Here is a 22,507-nt window from a genome sequence, read left to right as displayed (position 1 = left end):
AATGGAAAGAGCATTGAAATGCAATAGGAAAAAGGTTTACAGAACATAGCTCTCAATGACAAAAGGTTTCAGAAAATAATCTCAGTGTTAAGATTCGTCTTCCTTTGCAGAGCTAGCAGTCATTGAAAAATCACTAAAGAGGAATCCTGAGATCTGATAAAGACAAGATCAAGGAGTGAAGCCCTCCCTCCATGCTGCAGTGTGTTCTCCTCTCCAAAAGGCATCCACCGGAAGCTGTGCTGGGTGTGTGAAACACTGGGAGCACAGCTCTGAGCTGTGCTGTGGAAAAATGGGTGCCAGGCAGATGGGGCAGCTCAGCCTGCTGCAGGAGTATTGCTGCATGTTGGCACTGGAAACAAAATGCAGGCTTGACCCCCAGATCACTGGTGGCACTTGGGATTTCTGCTGCCTGCAAGGGGTTTGTTGTGGGTTTCCAAAGAGGAGTTGATAGGATGTTTCACTGTGGGAGCAGATCCAGAGGGGATGCTGCTTCCTGGCTCTGGACTCTATTAGAAGATGCACTGGATGAATTCAGGAGAGAGAGAACAGGTTTTAGAGGATGTGGGTAGAGGAAGATTTGGTTCATGCATTTGTTAATGTCAGCTCTCCAATGCTGTTAGTAGCAAACATCTTTTCCAAATGGATCTGTTAAAAGAACAGTAGGCTCTCACCAGTGAGGATGATAAAGACTGGTGAAGGGCACAGAATTATGTCTCAGATCTCCTTGTGTTAAATTATGAGATTGCTATTTTGGTATGATGATCATTCTCTGAAGCAGAGGTGAAAGAGAACAGGAGATCTGTCTTTCTGGTATTGTTTTCAAATTCTATAAACTTGTTGGTAATATGCAAAGCAAGTTATGGGCACAGACTATCTGGGAAGTGTGCCAATGTGTAAACACAATTTATTTCTGTACCATTGATGACTTGAAGTTGAGTAGCTTGAATTCAGACTGAAGATCTCCCTTCAAATGACTGTTAGTCACATGGTTGATGGTAACTTAGTAAAGCCAATGACAATATATGAAGATAGCATTGTAAGTAGCAGTAAGACAGCTCAGACTTTGTTTAAAGGCTTTAATCCATGAAGTTAGAACTATTTCCTTTTAAAATAATTTTAAATGCATTTACACAACTATTTTTTAAAATTTTGCTTAGTTTTAATCTTTCATTCTAATGAAGTGGGTATATAATTTGGTTCAGGATTTGTTTTTTTCTTTATTTCATATATAACAGCAGTGAAAAATAGTAGATACCTACTTGCTGTATGCCTCTATGCAGTGCAGATTTAAAGTGCATGAAACCCACATAAAGAAAATAAAGCAAATTTTACAATGCAGAAGACACATCCCTATTTTTTTCAATACTAGCCAATAATGGCAAAATCTTTTGTCATTTTTCTCAATGTTCCTGTCATATATAATAGAAAGAGAAGATGATGCAGAAGGCTGTCATATCAGAAAGCAGGCTAAAGACAGAAAATCTTTGTGGAGTAAAAACATCCGTTAATCTTCTTACTTGAAAATCACAGAAATTTCTTTTGGGAAGTTATTGCCTGTAAAATCAGTAGTGGTATCTGCAGCCTTACACATAGGAATCATATATTTGTTTCTGATGGATTGCAGGAGTCAGTGCAAACTGTTTCTTCCTTGGTGTATTGCATGTCCTTGTGAAACCAGTTGATGGGTTTGGCAGAGCTCCAGTCACATCCTACTGCTATTTAATGGGCTTTTAGTTGGCATTGTTTACAATAAGCTAGAATTTAATAAGATACGAAGAGTGAGCATTCATTCTTTAAAGACACTGGTCCTTTGGCATGTGGACTCTTTTGTATTGTTTAAGTGTGCTTTTCATATTTAATGGATTTTGTAAGGCAGTCTGCCGCTTTGAGTTCCACATTAAGCTGTGATGCAGCAAATTGATTCTGCTCAAACACATTCTTCAGCACATGCTTGTACATTCTTCAGAGGAATAGACTATCATAACAAATCATTCCGAGACAGATAGTAAAATTAATAACTTTTGTATCTGATTAACCTGCTCTGGTTCATTGCACGGATCAAATTTAAGGTCCTGTAATGCATATTTTCTGTAATAATCTCTAAATAGGAGACTTCCGTTTGTACTGATTGAATCAAAAGAGACTTGAATTTCTTCTGTATAACTGAAGTTACTCTAATGAGTAGCATAGCACTGAACGTGTCGTTTTACTGTATCCAGACCTGATGTTAAGCATTATTGACTTGAGCTGTAAAGGGCAACTGGGCACAAGCTGAAAGCAGTTGAAAACTGTTTATAGTCCAATGAACAAAGAGAATCCTGAACATATTTTTAAATTTATGAACTGTACTTTTCCACATTAGTTTCAGTATCAGTGCCATTAATGAAATGCTTTCAGATGAGGGCAGAGTACTCATCCTGGGATCATGTTTCTAAATTTTGCCCTGTTTCAGGGACATTTAATACAGTATTCCATAGGAGGGAGCAAAAAACCCCCAAGTTGACTCCCTTTAAAAGCAATTGACTCTAAAACATACTTCCATTTGTAGCCCTACTTAAAATGGAGTTGTTTTCTTTTGCCTACATTTATAACTGTTTTGTTAGGATTGGGCCCAGAATGGAAATTCAACCCAACTTTGCCTACCAAAGTTTTTCTTTTTTAGATTTGACAGGTGATTTAAGTTTTAAGAAAATGGTCATTCAAGAATACTGACCTGTGGAATTGTTGTTTGCCCTGGTTTAGGGCAGATTTGGGAGGAAGCCTCCGAATGGGGTCCCTCTAGAAGGCAAATTCAAGTGGCCCCTCCCCCAGCTGGTTCAGGAGAAGATTTCCTTGGAGAAAAGTGGGAAAAAACTGTTTATTTAGCTAGTAAAGTATTCACAAGAATAAAAGATGAATAATGTTAAACAATAAAACGTCTTGCTGTTCTGAAGAGATGGCAAATTCAGAAAGTCCTTGTCATGGGATGTAGCTGGGCTCGCTGAGTCTCTTATCAGTCCCTCCTGCCCTGGAAAATTCTACATCCCGGGCCCACAGGTGTGAGCTCCTGGTGTTTTTCTGGGTTTTCAGTCCAGAGCAAGTTTGAAAAGTTCCAAGAAAAAGAAAAACCACAATCCAGAAAAATTCTCTGCGTCAGCTAGCCAAAAACCAGCCAAAAAGCAAAGGAGAGCTCTCTCCCACTGTCTGTTCATGCTGCAGACAGCACAGCCCAGGAGCAGCAATGCAGGGGAGCAAGTGCAGTTTCTGAAAACAAACTCCTCCATGCTTTTCCTCTGCCCCTTTGCTCTTGGAACCAGTCTCAAAGGTGCAGAACTCAATATCCAGCATAACCAGAACAAACAATTGAGGATACAAGCATCATAAAGTCACTCTAGAACAGTGTTCTAGGCAACGGATAAAGTATCCTGAAGTGACAAAGGCAGAATTTAACAATTTGAGTGGACCCTTCCATTACTGTCTTCCTAATTCCCAAATATGTGTAGTAGGCACTGCATCTTATTCTTATTCTTAATTTATTGGATATTTCTTCTAAACATGACTGTACTTGCATTGTTTTGAAAAGAGAAAAAATTAATTAGGATTTTTTTCTGTAACAGAAAAAATTACACAGAAATTTATTCAGTGGCCATTAGCATAAGAACAGATATTCACTCAGTAGGAAAGACTAGATCTAATGGTGAAAGCTAGAATTAGGGCAAGTTATTAATTTTAATTACGCCCCTCCAGTTCTCTTCAGATTTTCATAGGAAAAATGCTAATCAATTATAAGTTGTTGTGATGCCTTCATAAAATACAAAGAACTTACACTTTATATTATAAATTTTATTTCATAAAATATTAAGAACTAATGTAAGTTTTTGAAATCCATATTTCATTAATTTAATCTGAAGTTACCTGTGTGTTTCAAAGCACTTAGCAATGACCCCAGTCACTCTAATACACGTTACTGTTACAACTTTCCACTAAAGTTACACAGTTCTTTTTAAATCTGCTATCCTTTAACTGACTTTGTTGTATCTTTGTTCCAACAGAAGGTTTTTCCATGTTCTTAATTTGACATGGCTTTCCCAAACTAACTTTCACTAATAAATAGAGTTGAAGATTTCATCCAGTCAGTTATGCTCTTTTTACAAACTAAATTCCTCTTTCACTCCATTTGCCTGTCTTTGGCATGGAAGATAGATTTCTTTTGGTGGTAATTTTTAATGAAATATAATGTAATTTTTGTTATGGCCTCACCAATTCCCAGGAAAAGTCAGAACCCCAGGAGACAGTTTGATAAAGCACTGAAATTCAAGATCAATATGCACATTTGGTTTTGCATGCCAAATGGCATTGGTTCTGTATAACCAAGTTACTGTGCAGAACATGAGTCAAATTCATTTCTTGGCTGTGGTACCTTTTCTGACTTAAGCCATTATCATTTCCTGTCAAGGGACTGCTTCAATAGTCTTTTTGAGGCTTGAATAGCTACTCTGAGAAGTATAATAAGGGCACTTTCAGGAAGGAAGTATAGCTGGTACAAAGTAGGCTGTTTATTTATCATCCTGCCTATCTCCGCCTCTTAGAGTTGTCCCTGTGGGCCAGGTGGGGTATACTTTTGGGTTCAGGTTTCTCAGTTTAGCTCCAGAAATAAATCACAGAGTGCGCTTGTGTCATTGTCTTTCAGCTTGAGGATGGCTGCTGATACCAACCTTCCTGATGCCACAGGCAAAATCCCTGCCAAGGAAGCCATTCAGCTGTCACAGCTGGTCTGGATCAACTTCTAGGTTCATAAAATGTTCCAGTATTAGGGAACAGCAGCCACCTCTCTTGTGTCATCTCTAGATGGAAAAGGAGCCCTAGAAGATGAGTGGAGAGCAAAGGCATTCTTTCTGGCAGTTCTTACCACTCACGGCCAAACTTTTCCTTCAGTGCAGGAGTCTGCTTCTGAAACAGACTAGCACGAACATGAGTCAAAATACAAGCTTAGGCTACAAATGTCCTAAAACTTGAAAATATCTCTTTCCTATGTCTGCCTTCTTATATTGCTGTTAGGAGATGCTGCAGCTTTTCTGTACATTACACATTTGGGGTTTTTTTTGCCTGGCACTTTTTCCTACTTCCACACTTACTTCTCTCACTTTTAAATAAGTTTCTGTGTGTGGAATAGTGGTAGGTAATCTTATTTTACTGAGTAGAAAAGTTAGTTTTTAAAACCAATAAAATATTGTTGTGCCATCTTCAATCTGATTATGAATCATCCCTTTGCTTCACTGCTTCTGTTTAATCCAAACTAATGCCAGTACCTTTCTAGAGAAGAAAATAAGTAATGTTTGTAACCTGTACGAGAGGAGAAAAAGCCACTGGTTCCCTCTGAAACCATTTGTATCCCTATTATTTAAAACATAATTGCATTCTTTTTACTTATTTTATTAGTGTTTCCTTAGAATGGGCCAGGTGTACTTTCCAGAATGGCAGTCTCACAGAACTTTCCCAGCCAAGGTATTTTCTTTTGTAGCTGTGCTTTATAGTTATAGACATAGGTAAATAGTCTTCTTAGGTATCATGCAAGAAGAATGAAATAAAGGATTAAGGAGGACTATAAAATTATGGCAAATAGTTGCTTAGATTTGATATTCAATTTGATGGTTATATTTCTTCCTAATTTATCAGATACTTTCTCTTTTGTGTTTTATCATTGCTACTTTATGTTGCTACAAACATTCTATTTTGCTTAGATTTGTCTGTTTATGTACCATCTAAAAGCATCTCCTATCTGACATTTCAAATCCTTAGAAAGTCATTTGCATGCTTCTTGATCACTGTTTTTACATCTACCATTCACACTGTTCATATGTTCTCCAATATTTTTAATGTTTTATCTTGGTCTTTAATAGTTTCATATTTTAAATTGTTCCATGGCACAAGATAAAAATATGCAAAATAATAGTTGTCTTAACTGTTGGAATTGTAAAAGGGAAAAAGAAGGCCCAGAAATGTTAGCAATTTTCAACAAATGCATAACAAAAAATAATTCACTTAATACAAGTTCAGTCTGTATTAATCAAAAGCAGATTGGTTTGAAATTGCACATTGGCAATGGACTTTTGTTTTATAATTGCAAAGGTAGTTCATTAATTTATAATGTCTGTGTGGGGAGTAAAAGAATATTGTTGTAATCTTGTTGTTTCTCCCTAGTGGCTTCTAGTTTATGGCTACAAATCGATAAAAAAAATTAAAAATGTTTTTTGAGAGATTAGGATTTCTTAACCTGAAAGAAACATTAACATGTCTTTACATGTATATGACCTGGAAATATATGCTCACAGCCCAGAAGGCCAGTTGTGTTTGGAGCTGCATCAAAAGGAGCGTGGTCAGCAAGTTGAGGGAGTTCATTCTGCCCAATTTTGCTCTGCTGAGACCCCACCTGGAGTCTTGCAGAAAGAAGACAGGGACTTGCTGCAGTGGGTACGGAGCAGGGACACAGAAACGGTCAGAGAGCTGGAGCATCCCTCCTCTGAAGGAGGGCAGAGAGAGCTGGGCTCCCTGAGCCTGCAGAAGAGAACGCTCCAGGGAGACATTATTGTGGCCCTCCAGTACCTGAAGGAAGCCTACAAGAAAGCTGGAGAGGGAGAGAGAGGCTTTTTACCTATATGTCCAAGACAGGACAAAGGACAGTGGTTTGAGCTGAAAGAAGGTAGGTTTGGATTAGACAGAAGGCAGAAATGTTTTATTGTGAGGGTGTTGAGACACTGGAAGTGATTGAGGGAGGTTGCGGATGTCCCATCACTGGAATTGCTCAAGGCCGGGTTGGATGGAGCTTTATGCAGCCTGGTCTAGTGAAATATGTCCATGCCAAGAACAGGGGAAAAGGACTAATTGATCTTTAAAGGTTCTTCCCAAGTGAATAAATTCTGTGATTCTGTAATTCATAGAATTCCTTATTTTGCTGCATTATCTGTACAGGAGGCGTATGTTACTATCCAAGTATGTCACAGAAACAAGATGGAACAAGACATGGAACACCTCTCTGGAAGATGTTCTGTCTCTTTCCATCATATTTCAGTAAGGACCTGATCTCTCAGGAAAGGAAGACCTTTTCTGTGGAAGTTTCTCTCTTGACTTTCTGAGCCTGAAAAGTGCACTCTAGGTCTGTTTTGCTGCACCTTTACTATGTGCCTGTGTGCACATCTAGTGGAACTGTAATCTCAAATTATTTATAGATGACATCTTCTAAAACTAAGCTATGTATCACTCTTGAAAATGGTTTTGTGCTTGAGTTGAGCGATCATCACTTTTTAACAGAGGCATGTGCTGTCCTACAGTGTCAGTTAATGACTTTCATGGCTCTGAACCAAGGGTAGATGTTTCAGTCTATGCAGTAGAAAACTAATCATATTTACTGACAAAGGTTCAGGTCTCTTTTTCATGTAAATGGATTCCTGAGCACCAAAATAATTTTTAAAATATATCAATAGATACTCAAAATCACAAGTTTCACTAGAAACACAAGTAAGTAGCCTTTACTTTCCCATGTTGTCCTGTAGTGTGATGTATCACAGAGAACATTTCTACTACTGAAGAGGCAGATCAGAGCAGGACAGAAACCTGACCTTTTGGGTAGAGCTCTGATGGAGTTTCAGCTCTTCATAAAGTGCTTTGTTCCCTTCAATAAAAGAGGGGGGTTTAGGTATATTCTTTGAAAATATAGTACACTGAAAACTTTCAAGTAAATGCAAATGCTTTTGGCACATTTTTTATGCTGTTATTCACACTTTACTACTTCTACACTTCAGATTCCTTGTGCAGCATTCTGCACAAAGCATACCTCAGTAAGAAAAAGACAAGTAGTGTATTTTTAATTAAAACATTCACATAAATTGAGAGGGTAGATTGAATTGTACCTATCATTGGTGTGATTAATCCCACTGAAGACAAGAAAGCACAAGAAAAGCATTTGTTCTTTGAAATTGAGGAAAGTACTTGCCCTAACATCTTCTTTAGAAAACAGATGTTAGGTCCAAGAACATAAAAGTGGTTGTTTAAGAGAGACCTTTCTAGCCTGTAGCCTTACCAATGCCAGTGCCAACACAGAAACATAGAAGAGAAGTTAGAAAGAGTGGAAAGATTACCTTGTAATACATGCTCCTGTCACCAGCAGCTTAGCAAACCTTTGAGAAGGAGCTTCATCAGCACCACTGGGTTTGTGAACATTGACAAGTTTTGGGTTTTTTAGTCAGTTGGCCAGTGGCATCCAAAGCATCCTATTGCCATGAATTCCCAGTTCAGTGTTCTATTCTTAAAACTACTGTCATCTGTTTATTTTGGACCTACTAATAAATGACTTTACTGAGTCCATAGTTTTTTATGTTTACAGTGCTCATGTTAAAGTGGTAATTAAATTCCTATTTGCCACCTTCACGACTTCATAATTTTGGTGTGTTTTCCGTCTCCCCGCTTAGCTGTCTCTTTTTCAAGCTACTCTCCTTATTCTCTCCTCATACAGAAGTTACTTTATTCTGCTTATAACATACGTTGCTTTACTCTGTGTCGTGTCCTTTTCTGAATTATATTTGGAGGAATTGTAATCCTCTAGCTTCTCACACAGACATTCTTGAGTAACACTGAGATGTTTTGTCATCTTTCAAAATCTTTTTTCACCTACCTTCCTATTAATGTTAATATATTGACTTCTCAAATACCATATATGATTTCTCTGGAAGCTCTTTTTACAAATATTCTCTCTGTTTGTAAAAGGAAAAGAATTTCAGTGACAGCCAGGTGTGTTATGTAGGTTTGCTTGGAGATCAGCTTGGACATCTCAAGAAACAGAGCTCGGTATATAATCTTTTGAGCTATTGAAGATTTAAACATGTTTCCTCAGGTTCTGCCCTTTCCAGAACAAGGAATTTAAAATCAATTGAAATATATGCAATGAGATTCCGAATCTGTTTATGCTTTGAGATCTTACGAAATTTGTAGATAAGGCAAATAAAGATGCTAAGTACACTAAATTACCTGGTATTTGAATGTAACCCATCATATCGGATTTTCTTTGTCTGAGGCAACACTTTACTCTGAGTACAGCCATGAGAAAGCACAGCTCATGTTTTAATTTAGTCAGAAGTAATCTATTCCATGGTAGCAGGATAAACAATTGTAATTTGAATTCCCCAGTATTCATATAATGTAATGATGATTGGCATAGATTGTTGCGTGTATTAGTAATTGTAATAGAGTCTCATCGAGAAGATCACTTTAATGATAACTATTTTTAAAACAGATGTCTATGTGTTTGTGTGTTTATTTTATTTTCATTTTTTCAATAGCTGCAAGAAGTCATTATCAGGTAGCAATGTGCTATTCCATTGACATTCCTTCACCAGCCAGGCTGACAGTAGAACATTCCATTTTCATAAATATAAGGATGTCTTGCTAGATACGGGTGAAAACGTGGTGGATTTGGCCGTGTATTTAACTGCAGGTGATAGTTTGATCTGGTAGAAGCAGGTTCAGTATTTTTAAAAGCCAAAATATTGAAATTCCATAAACTCAAAGACAAATTTAAGTATCAGTAATCTTTCAACAGTGCTTATGGTTGTAAATAATTTACTTATCTCATATTCATCAGACCAGACTTCCACTTTTTTTTATTGCTTTTTTAAATGTAGACAGAGTTTCCCACTCAAGCACCTTTGGGCCCCCTAAAGCACAAAAGATTTGCCAACTGAAGGAAGCTAAACAGTGAACTACAGAGGTGGTTGGGCTGGAACACAGGCCCAGCCAGCAATGGCTGAGGAGCTCTAAATGGAGAAAGAAATTGGACTGAGATCTGTCCGAGGTTGGTCAGAGGTCTGCTGACATTCCTTCCAATAAGGAATGATCACATGATTCTTGTAAAAGTCATTATTATGAGATGTTTAGGTTTTGTACCAATGCCTCGATTAAAATTCAGGTTTTTATGTAATTTTTATAGCTTGATATATGATCTTAGTAGAGACAAAGAAAAGTCTTTGACAAAACATACATTTTTACATACAGAGTTTTAAAACATGTCTTTTATTTATGGTGTGGAACTGCAAATAAGAACTGCATATAAGAACTATATAACCATATATATGAATATATGGTTATTACCTTCATTAAGGTAATAACTATAAAAAGGAAGGAAAAAACATGTAAGTTTAAAGCATTAGAAAATACTAGAATAATGCTGGCACCAATCCATTATTGACAGTATGTATGTCCAGTACTAACAGAAACACCAAAAATGTCTTTGAATATTTTTATTGTATGATGTAAAACACAGTGAAACATGCAAGAGATCATTGTTCAGATTTTAAAATCATGTAAAATCTATTTGAAAGGTAAAAAGGAAGGATTGTAGAAGAGAGGTCAATATTGGACTGCGTAAAAGAGGTCTCGGATGTGTGCCCATGGCTAAGTACAAAATATGTCTGAATTGGGTAAGAAGTTTTGGAGGCAAAACTGCTTGGATTTGGGGTGAGAAGCTGAGGTGAAAATAAAATGATAGTCTGAGCACAAGGATGTCGTTACAGGAACCAATACCTGCTCAAATGCCTTTCCTTTTCGTGGAAGAGGCATTTTTAGCAGTCCCCTGCTGTCAGCAGAGTGACCCTTATAGTGTATTGTGGACTTTTTTAGTTTAGTTACCTGTTGCAAACATGATATTTATTAGCAGCTGTTTTATAAAATGCAGTACATGGACCTGAGTACTGGCCTGACCTTTTGCTGCAGGAAGTTCAACATACTCTCTATTTGTGCTGGTTTTCACTTACCACTGGAGATTACTTCTAACTTCTTTAGCATAAGTTGAAATTGGTATCTTGCCAGTGTCTTTAGTACATTATCATCAGCCATGTATTTTTAAGTAATTTGAAATGAGATCTCTTTGAATTCAAGCTACTCAACTTCAAGTCACAGAAATTACAGAATTAAAGAGTGTTTATGCATTGGTATTTCCACTGATCTTCAATAAATTCACCCTTTGGGCCCCACAAAGGAATGGTTTTAGCATGAGGCATGAAGAAAATGAGTGCTTGTAGTGGTGCACTGCGTTGCCAGTTCATAATGATGTCTATTTTCTAAGATGGCAAGATCCACCCAGTCTTGTCAGTTAAGATGATTCCTTATACAGCTGGAAAATCAGGAATTGGTCACGGGTGAAGATCTAGAGATTAGTTTTGAGAAACAAGAGAGATTGTCATTCCATTCTATACTCAGTTGCTTCCTTCATGATGTAATCTTAGTTAAACAGGAAATGAGTGCATCCCGGAAAAGTAGATCAGGAGAGTATCTTTATGCTGTAAACAAAAGCTATAATAAAACTCCAGAAACTAAAAAAGGTACAAAAATGCTTATTGGTTAAAGCGTCTACATCAGTCGACCCTTATCAGCCTTAACTCAGCTTGAGATTAGAACAGTTACCTGAGTGACTGAAAAGTTGACACATATCTTTCAGAACAAAAATCACAAAGGCTGCTTGTGATTTGTGTCACCACTTGAAAATTCTGTTAATTCAAGCTGACTTGGGAGCCAGGAATGTGAAGAGATAAGTGACCTTTAGGAAGCATCAGCCTCGAGCACTGAAGCCTCCAACTGTTTGTTACATTTCTTTTTTTGTAATCTGAAGTATAATTGATCGCAAGTTAAATATTTTTATAATAATTACATCAAGAACTCTATTTTCAGTATATATAGAGAGAGTTTAGATACCTTTTCAATTTATAGAAATAGCAAATAATTAAACTCATGTTTTGTATAATACCTGAATATGACAAACAGAAGAGAGGATATGTTTCTATACTCTTCAATTGTAAGAGGTTCTTCATTGCATCTTACTTCTTCATTACATACTTTTTCTGGACAGAAATGCTTAAGTAAGATACAGTATCCTTTTCAAATTTTGTTTACTGATGTTTACTAATTTAATGTTCTGCCATGAGCATCCTATTCCTGGAAGGGTGAAATTCAGCTGGATGATAGCAGTGCTGTAGTACCAGAAGCATCAGTTTTGACTGCTGTTTGGCTAGAACAAGTAGAAACACTCTTGTAGTAGATGGATGACTGCATGAGATTAAAGTACTTTTCAAAAGACAGCCACCAGTTTCTACAAAAATTAAGTAATTAGCTTTTAATTTGTTCTGCTGTACCTGTGATATGAAGTGTGAAAAATGCTCAGATTTCTTTCTCCAGCAGCTTTTTCTTAAACAAAAATTTATTTTCTAGAATGGAGTCCCTCCTTTGGTTTATCTTGTTTTACAGAGTTTCAGTTTATCAGAGTGAAAAGCAAACTGCTTAGCATCACATGTCTAAAAAATGGTGTTTATGAAGATAGTGAAAAATGATACATGCATGTGTCATTTGTAGATGTACCCATTCCCAATTGCATTCACTCCTTAAATATGCTGTTTACCATCCTGTTTTTACAGCCAAGCAAAATTCTGAGTCATTCCCCGTGTTGGTATTGGAGAAGCAGTTGCTCAGCTCAGAACTGTTTTCTGCCTGCAGGGTCCTTCAGCTTTCAAAAAACAAACTTGAGTATAACACAAAAAAACCCCACCCCCCAAAAAAACCCCACAAAACACACACACACACACCCCCCGAAAAAACCCAAAACAAAAAACCCAAAACAAACAAAAAACCCCTCTAAAACACCCCAAAACAACAACAAAACAACACCCAAAAAAACCAACAATAAAACAACCAAAAATTAAAAAACCCAAACCAACAGAAACCCAAAACAAAACCCCAAAATAGAACAAAAATAACCCAAAGAACTCACCAAAAATACCAAACCAGCTTTCACACGGATACCTATCTCTGATTCAAAGCTATGATTTTGGCAAAGAATGAAATTGAAAAGGCCAGTTACAATGGGATGGTTAATTTACCTGTTGCATATTTCTGGTGCTTTTAATGTACTTTATGCTTTGATTAAAGACATAGTTTTGCTGTCCTGTCTCATACTGGAGGGTGGACAATGCTCTTGCTACATGATCGAGGCCTTTATAGCACTCTGGATGTATAATTTTAAGTTCCAGCCTTATTGTAATCCCATTTTAAACAAGGCTAACTCTGGTCTGCTGAGGTTTATCACCCTTGACCTTCTTCCTAGACTGTGGTAGAAGCAATTCACAGCCTACAGCTAAGAGTACAGTGGCACACTGCAATGGTTTTACATTAGTGTGGTAATGCTAAGCAGTACTTACTTCCCTTATTTGCAGTCACACATTTCCAGTCTGATCAGAACAGCTGTGTGCATGGCTGTTGTTCATCTGAATCAGCAGAATAACCAGGTTTAAGAATCTAAGTTACCATCTTTTTATTTCTATAAAGTACTAATGGATTTTTATTTCCATAAAGTACCTAGTGGGTTTCTTTCGAATCAGACCTGGGAGAAGTGTTTTACCAGTAATAGCTAGCACTGTTTTAATGACATTCTGACTTTAAAGGTTAGAGATGTAGAACAGTGTCAGTGAAAGACTTGAGGGTACCAAGATGAGCTACGTGCTGGAATCCAGTTAAGTTTCCATTTGTGTCTTTGAAAACTCTCTACTGCTTTTAGAGCCATAACCAGACTTCTTCGTAGTGGTTCAGGAGAACTGTGCTGTGTAGCCTCAGTCAGGTCAGAATGTTTGAGTGCAAAACAAAACCTTTTAAAAATCGGTACTTTAAGGTTTTGCTTATCTGGAGACTGCCTTTAACAACAGGTGGTTTTATGTGTTGAATCACAAACAAGTAAATCAAGCTTCTCTTCTACTGACTTCTGAAAGTTACATGCTTAACTTACATTTATCAGTTCATTTGCTTTCTATTTAGACGAGCAGTCTGTGAAGTAACCATCAGGTCTATCAAATATTCAGCATAGAGCTCACTTGATCACATGAATTGGATACCAGAACAGGTCAGGTTTTATAGCAAGAGACTGTTCCCTGATCTGGCTGAGAAGGTCAACTACAGTCTTGTAGCTTCTGCAGACATGATGTTGTGTCAGGATGAAAGCCTGAACTAAGTCCCTTAGTAGCCCAGGTTTTTCCCAACATTGTGCTAAATAAGCGTGGTGGTTTAGCATGAACGTGAAAGGGTTTTTTTCTAAGGAAGTTCTAGCATGGATTGACAGCTTGGCTGATGAATAAGAGTCAGTTTTCTATGCCTCTAGAAATCCAGTCTTAAATCAAAAGTCCCAGGTGACTTATGCCTTTCCTTTTCCAGATGGCAAGGAGCTAACATCACCTCTTAAGTCAGAAGTTCGGGCTGGGCCCCCCCGGGCCAGGCCCAGCCAGGGCTCAGGGTGTGCCCTGCCTGTGGACAGTGGCCAGGGCTGGCAGCGTCACCTCTCTGCCCCAGCAATGTCACCTCTCTCTGCCCCAGCAGTGTCCCCTCTCTGCCCCAGCAATGTCCCCTCTCTGCCCCAGCAATGTCCCCTCTCTGCCCCAGCAGTGTCCCCTCTCTGCCCCAGCAGTGTCCTCTCTCTGCCCCAGCAATGTCACCTCTCTCTGCCCCAGCAATGTCCCCTCTCTGCCCCAGCAGTGTCCCCTCTCTGCCCCAGCAATGTCCCCTCTCTGCCCCAGCAGTGTCTCCTCTCTGCCCCAGCAGTGTCCTCTCTCTGCCCCAGCAATGTCCCCTCTCTGCCCCAGCAGTGTCCCCTCTCTGCCCCAGCAGTGTCCTCTCTCTCTCCCGGCTCCTCCGATGGGGAGAGGAGGAGGAGGATTGCAGATGGGCAGCACTGGCCCTGTGCCAGGGGCCACGGTGGCTGTGCTCTGGGCTTGGCTGCCGGAGATCTGGTCCGAAGGAGGAGAGACTTTTGAGAACTTTTCTCCAGAGCTCCAGGGAGCTGATCCAAGTTTGAGTTGCTTTAGATCTGACCAGGGTGGAGGAGGTTTCGTCCATCAGCATTCCTGAGCCTGCTCCTTCTCCCCCTTCCTCCCCCACATCACCTGCAGCCTTGAAGTTCTGAGAGTCAGCTGGAGAGGAGATAAAAAATAATCTCTGGGCAAAGACATTAACCCTTTTTCCCTCCTCCATGGAAGACAGAGTGATTTAGAATGTAGAGAGACAGCATTGAGACAAAGTCAGTGAAAGAACTGAGAAAGACTATTGGAAGATGAGATGGAGGAAGTGGACGTTTTTGACTGGACTTCTCTGGATGTGAATTATGAGGAAATGGACTGTTTTTGGACTGTAATATCTTAATGCTGCTTGGGAGACTGCAAGTTCTAGCCAAAGGGTTGTGTGTACTGATATACATGGGTTTTAATTGAGAATGTTGAATAGAATATGTCCCCAGCTCCTGGGAAAGAATAAGGAGGTTTCTATTTCTTTTGAGATAGAGGCAAATTTAGGGATAGAAGAAGAGAATCCTTGTTTTGTACTAGAAAAGCATTCTTAAAATGATACCCCAAACATGTGGAGGCCCATAAGCAGCTTGGGAAATTGTTAAATGGGTGGGACTGCACAGAATCTGCAGAAATTCTGAGTGGTTGCAGATCTGTGATGTTGAGAGCCACCAGACCTTTTCTTGTGGTATTTGTCTCCATGAACTCTAGAGAGGCTCCTCTCCCAAAGTGATGTAGGATCATGTTTAAATGGTGCGTTGGCCAGGAAATTCAAACCAAAACCACAACAATAAGGTTTCTCTTAACCTCTTCTAGGAGGAATAAAGACACTGCACCAAGCAGTGTTGTTATGATCTCACTTTAGAGAAAAGACTTTGACATTTTCATAGTGTAGAATGAATGCATAGTAGATAAAATAAGTTAACAGGATTTATTCACATAAAGTTATATGTGTTTCTCAATGCACTTTTTCTTTCTTTGCAGCTATTGGCTAACAAACAAGGTCCACATTAAACGACCCAGCACTGGTCTCCTCATGTATACACTTGCCACCAGATTTTGTGATGAGATTCACCTCTACGGATTTTGGCCATTCCCAAAGGATTTCCATGGAAAACCAGTCAAGTATCACTATTATGATGATCTGAAGTATCGGTACTTTTCTAATGCCAGTCCTCATAGGATGCCATTAGAGTTCAAAACATTGTATGTGTTACATAATAGAGGAGCACTTAAATTAACAACAGGGAAATGCATATAGCAATAAAGCATATGTAAAGGACAACAAATATAGAATACACACCTCATCATAAAGATGTTGTGGAATGGCAGTGGGACCACAGTGGGGGTTTGTTTCAATACCCACTAAGTCATTGGGAAAAGGTGTTATATCAGAAGTACATAACCAGCTATTATACCTGTAAAGTGCTATATAACTAAGCTATTTTGACTGCAAAAGTTCAAGTAAGTGCCACTTTCACTAAGAACAAAGCTTGAATGTATGCTCAGTAGTGTTTACAGGATGCAGTGACACATTCATCACGAATTAAAGAAGAAAAAGAGCCTGCCAATTTGCAACTGTGATCAGACAGCGCACACAATGATACCCAGTGGACAGAATATTTACTTGAGTAAATAAATCAGGCTTTGACAGAAGATACCATGATGGATTTGAGTAGAGAAAGTGAAGTCTGTAATATCAAACAAATCAGTAAATGCCTTCAGTCAGAGAACTATTTCTGATATTGTATTATAACCTCAACTTCTGTTGCTGTTTTTCTTACCTCTTGGCTGGGTTTTGTTGCTTCTAAGTTTTGGAGACCTTACAAAATTTCAAGGATGTTATGAGTAATCAAATTTTTTATCTTATGGAATTGTTTTAAGGAAAAAGATTTGTAAGCATGGGAGGGTGGAGGGGAACATCAAATATTTTATCAAGTATTATTGTGTTGTATCCTGCTGTCACACAATCCTTAACATCTGAATTGTTTTTCTAGCTATTGTTGTCCGTACCCATTACATGAAACCACACAGATATCATTTTGATCTGACTTAAAGAGAAGTTTTTCTCTCCTGTACAGATTTGCAGACAAACAAGAGGGTACCCTTGTTTTCGGTGCCAAAGATTACTTTTATACACATCTTTTCCTTTTCTTGGGGAAATCGTATGGATTTATGTTTCTTTGCTGCTTAAGGGAACATATCCTTTGTTATTTATATTTTTTAAGCATCTCAAATCAAAGCCTCTTTACTGACTTTGCGTAGAGAATTCTTCAGAAAAATCTGCAGGAGTAAAGAAATTACTTCATGCATTCAAATAGATATGTGTGTATATATATACACACACAGTTTTATTCTTGGTAGAAAGGAAAAGTCTAAAGAAACTCAGGTGACAGTGAAACTAAAGAAAAAAAAAAAAAGACCAAGTCAATTAATGCAGATCATTCAGTTCTTTTAAACTTTTAATGCTGTTAAATTATCTCTTTATTTAATATACCTCTTTTGTATCATCTAGATGTTCTTATGTGTTACTGACTGAAAAAATGCAGAGCTGCATTTTCTCACAGTTGTTTTTTTGATCATCAGTCTCATTTATTCAAAAAAACCACGAGTTCTTTCACTTCCTTCTTTCCAAAAAAAGAGAACAAGAAATAACAGGAGCTTAGGAGAGGATGGAGTGTCAGTACAGCATACACTAAGAAACAAAACTTGTCATCCTATGGTATATTTTAGTGCTAAAGGAGCACAAAAATGGGTAACATCATGGTTTCACATCTTTCCTGTTATGCTTGGCTAAGGAGTAGTCATGCAGGTATAATGTATGGGTATTTTCTTGTTATGTTTTCAGAGCTACATTAGGTCCTGGTCTCCATATATTATATTCAGTGTATCTATTGAATTTTGAATTAGTTTTAGCAATTACATATGTATCACCACTCTCACAAACATTTACTAGATGAAAATGCTGCTTATTACCCATTTTCTCTTCTTAAATTTATGTATTTTGTCATGCATGACTGGAGATCTGTGATTGTGTAGATTGCGTAGCTAAATCACTGCCTTGCAGCCAGATATTATGGGAAGTAGAAAGTCAGTTCTGTTATATGTAAGACACAGTAACATCTTTCCTTGTTCACCAGACTCTCCTACCTAGGACAGTTTACTTTGGCCAGATGCTATGTGCAATAAGCAGTCCTAACATGAAACTCATTGAAACCAAGGCATCACAAGGAACTAAACAGCCATGCAGACTGGAATGTGTTTAATTTGTTGTTGATAAACCAGAGGGTGCTATTTGTTCACTATGTACGCCTTCATTTTAATACAAGGTTATTTCTTCAATGAAGTGTGAGCCTATTCCTGTTCTTGCTGTTAGGGTTTTGTTCTACAGTGTATTACATATACATTGACAAAATTGCTATTGAAATAAAGAATTCACAGATTGCCAGTCTCTCAGAAGCTCAGAGAAACATCTGCTCAACATTACCTTCTGGGAATGTCTTTTCTTCTCTCTAGTGTCAGGCCATGTCACAAATGGCATGCTCAAGTAGTCTAAAATATTAACTGACAAGTGATTTTGTTCACCTATGGAAGGTTTGAGTATGCCAACTGATTATGTATCTGACAGTAAAGTCAGTGGGGACTCTCTTACTCCTTGGAAGTAAAAAAAATTGTGCCGATGAATACATTTAAAAAATATTATGTAAATAGAAAGATAGGTGAGAGAAATTGCCTTTAAAAGTCAGCAGACAAACCTTGGCTTAAGCCTTAGTTTTGCATGCTTCACATTTGATTTTCTGTAAGTGAAGTTAATTTTAGTAGCCGTGGAGTCCAGATTTTTACCCCTGTCACTAAATTTCTTTGACTTGCTTTGGTACAAGACATGACAGTAGCACCTGCTTCAAAGACAACAGAGTTTTTCCATACCTCCTCAAAACTGGGCCTTAACTTCATCTTCTGGAGGCTTTCTACCTGCAGTACTGCACTCTTGGACACCGTGAGCCATGTGCTCAGGACACTCCCCTGTCCCCCGCACTCATCCTTCTCACAGCACTCTCCTCTTAAACCAGCACCTTGGTGTGCCTCCCTACCAAAGCCATGGGACTCTGCACCTCTTCTGTCACCTGCCTCACTTTATCCTGAGCTGAACTGTGATTAGTGATGAGTGGGTCTCAAACTATTCTCTGAGGCAAGTAGCAGTTTAGTCTTTGACTGTGTAAGTTTTCACAAGCAGTAGGGGTCATTTTACACTATTGTTCTTGTATAAAACGTGTGCCCATGTGGAGCCCAAAGATTCTGGGAGGCTCCCTGGTGTGTGGTTTGTTGTGCTACAAATTGTTTTGAGATGGTTTGTGACCACCAGTTACTGCTTGGTCTAAGGCAACCTGAGGTGAGACATGCCCAGGACTTTTCCTGCAGTTTGCACTCTACAGCTGGGAAGCTGTAGCAATGAACTTATTGCAGACATCCTTCTTACCTTCCCTTTTTACCTCCTGGGGCTCTTGGAGCATTTTTATTAAGGCACCCCAGGATCTAAATGGAAAAACACGACTACTTCTACTGTGTGACTTTTTCCCTAAAGGTGACCCAGGGCATTACAGCAAAGTCTTAACTGCTGTATAGAGACTTTGAGGTGGAACAGATACCACTTTGTGGTTCTTCACTGGGTAGCAGTCAACAGCTTAAGCCTCCAGAGCTGCCTTGGGTGATTTCTGTTGTTTATCTATGTTCACACCTCTGCTGCTCACAGCACAGAATAGATAATAAAATTATATTATAATTACCACTTTTATAATCCAACACTAGCAACAACTAATACAAAGTAGTAGGATAAAAAGAGAGATCCCTAATGTTGTAATGTTATCTGCCCTGGTGAGAAACAGCTGAAATGCCAATCAGTTATGTTCAGAGTGTTCCTCAGATTTATCCTCTCATCAGCTGTATCAATTGCCTGCTGTAGTTCCTAAATATACATTAAAAATAAGAACTGGAAACTAAGTCAAGACAGCAGAACATGTATATTTTTCCAAAGCTTATGGCAGCTTTGCATTTAACAACTTAATTTCATTCAGATAAATTGATTGTAAATTGCTTATTAAGATACATGTTAGTATTTCTGTGACAGTCATATTGCATACAAATAATAGATAAATGTTTGATAGTTAACTGTTCAGCTTTGGGACAGTTCTCTTCCACAGCTCTGAGCCACTCTCCAGATATAAGATCTACTGAACCTTTCAAATCTGAGTCTGACATGTAATTATGACTGTATTATTATTTTGTTAAACAATATAAGCAACATGTGCTTGAGGCCAGTACTTTTTCTCTAACTGATTGCGATTTGAAGAAAACAGGTGCAGGTTCAGTACCTTTTTTTAGTGGTTGATCTAGCAAAGTGCTAAGCACTCTTTGCGGTGACTTTCCTGGGAGAGACATGTCCAGGATTTAGATGGGGATCTAGATTAGCATATTTCAGGTTAGAACTCTGAAATTGCACATTATTTATTTTTAAGAGCACTGTTACTTTGTGTAGGGAAAAGCACAATTGTTATAAATGTAGATAAAGAAAGCGCATTTACAGAGATTCATACCTGCACAGTACTATTGCTACTGAGTGTATGTCATACAGTTTCTGTGGTTTAAAGTATTGATACATATTCTCTCAGAATTGTCATGTTCGACACTGTTAGTCTTATTTGAAGTACAGCTATGGGGATTGTTTTTTATTTGTATGACTGAAAAATAAAAATTTCTTTTCATGTTTTCTGCTATATTCTCTTCTGTATTCCTTTGTAATACAGTTATGGTAATTTTATCAATCTTGAGCTAACTGTAAGAATCTGTGGAAGAGTGCCTGCTCCTTTAAAGTGTCTAATCTGGGCCTTTCTCAACACAAAAGGGGATATTAAGAAAAGGAGGAAGCCATAAACAGGAACAGAGAGACACAAACTTGTCTGACCAATAACAAGGGAGGCAGAGATGAGAACCAAAACTGATGAGTCACATAAAATGGTAAGGGTAGAGTGTAGGATTTTTTTGTTCCAGTGTGATTTTCTGATCAAGGACTTTGTCAAATGGGATACTAAGGAGAAGGGGGAAGCAAAATAGATAGATACCCAAACCCGACAGGTAAATGATAATGGAGACAAGGAGAAGAAGACAACCTCATCAGTCACACTGAACAGCTATCAAGAAACTGTGGGCAGATGGTACTTTGCAACTAACAAGGACACAATCCTGAGGGTCCTGGATGTTGGAGGGGAGTGGGTAGGTCTTTGCAAATGGGACAATGCGCAAGGGAGGAAGAGAAGAGGAATAGACAGAAAAGGGGCTGGTCACATGTAAACCACGGTGGGTCACTATGCTTGTCTGGCAGATTCCTAAGGCTGACTGCCCCAGTCTATCTTAAGTCCACTGAATCTTCTCTTACCTCCTTCTCTGTGTAATCTCACTATCTGTCCCATGTGTGTGCATGCTGGAAGGACTCAGTGCCAGATAGTGGGGGACTGTTGTGAAGGAATTGGGTGCCAGCTGCTGGAGTGCTGATGAGGGATGTGGATGCCCCTGGCCTGTGGTGTTAGCTGCTGGTGAGTGGTGGGGGGTCACGGTCACTCTCTTCAACTAATGGAATTAAGGGCTTTATGCTGGAGGGTTTGCATTGGATATTAGAAAAAATTTCTTCACTGAAAGGGTAGTTAGGCATTCAAATAGCCTGCCCAGAGAAGTGGTGGAATCTGACCTGAGGGACATGGTGTAGTGGTGGATTTGGCAGTGCTGGGTTAACAGTTTTACTCCATGATTTTAGAGGCCTTTTCCAACTTCAGTGATTCTGTGATTCAGTGTAGTAAATAGTGTTCCCTAACCTCCTGTCGGGGGGAAGGGAATGCTGAGTGTTCCCAAAACAGCTGCTGAGCAGTCTCTGCATGAGTGAGGCAAATGAGGGGATCAGCGCTGGTTGCTGCAGTAGAACCACAGCTCACAGTCTATCTGTGTGGTGCCAGCTGCTGGGATGAAGTGTCTGTGTTCTCCCCAAACCTGGTGTAGATGGAGTACATGTGACCATCACCAGCAAACTTCCATCTGGACCAGCCAGCAAGTTGAAGACATATGGGACTGACGAGGGGCTCTGGGACTGGGGCAGGGGTACCAGGCAGGCACAGGAGCCTCCATGAATATATGCTCATGAACCTGGAAAGTTTCTAGAGTGTTGCACCAGGCATCTTCTGCCTGCCAGCCCAGGAGGAAGAGCAGGAAGTCCTAGGGTACTGTGCAGTGCCAGGGCGAGTGACCAGCCAAGTCCTGTGTGTGTCACAGGGATGTGTGCTCAGCCTCACTTCTGTGTGTGCTTGAAAATGAGAAAGCATTGCCCTCAGCCTGGCCCAAATGCCTCATTAATAGAATCCATTATAAAATGTTTAAAGCAATTCACAGGAGAGGAAAACTGATTCAGTGAGATGTAGATTTAAACTCTGTATGCACTTTAGATTTTTAAATAGAATGAAAAAAATCGTACTCAGAGATTGTATGAAGGAATGTAGAAATCATAGATAGTACTGCAAGTACCATACAATATATTTAAAACCTATTAAATCATCACTATTAGATTCTAAACCTTTACCAGACATGTTGCAAAAGGAAATACACACCTGCATTCTAGGTATTGATAC

At 38.8% G+C, this 22,507-nt stretch overlaps 1 protein-coding gene across 2 annotated transcripts in view; it reads left to right on the top strand.

The window, feature by feature from the left end:
• ST8SIA4 (ST8 alpha-N-acetyl-neuraminide alpha-2,8-sialyltransferase 4) overlaps positions 1 to 20,611 on the top strand; it is a 54,537-nt gene extending 33,926 nt beyond the window's left edge. Inside the window, exon 5 of one of the 2 annotated variants that reach the window (XM_066339119.1) lies at positions 15,825 to 20,611. In XM_066339119.1, the coding sequence (XP_066195216.1) occupies positions 15,825 to 16,101 (277 nt within the window). In that variant the 3' untranslated portion in view covers positions 16,102 to 20,611. Of the gene's footprint in view, positions 1 to 4,669; positions 6,225 to 15,824 lie in introns of those variants that run through there. The other variant, XM_066339120.1, reaches the window with a different exon arrangement.
• Positions 20,612 to 22,507: the final 1,896 nt, after the last annotated feature.

This window comes from Sylvia atricapilla, chromosome Z (assembly GCF_009819655.1).
Source record: "Sylvia atricapilla isolate bSylAtr1 chromosome Z, bSylAtr1.pri, whole genome shotgun sequence".
NCBI lineage: Eukaryota > Metazoa > Chordata > Aves > Passeriformes > Sylviidae > Sylvia > Sylvia atricapilla.
Note: the sequence above shows the minus strand (reverse complement) of the source record. Positions and strands in the feature narration are given on the sequence as shown.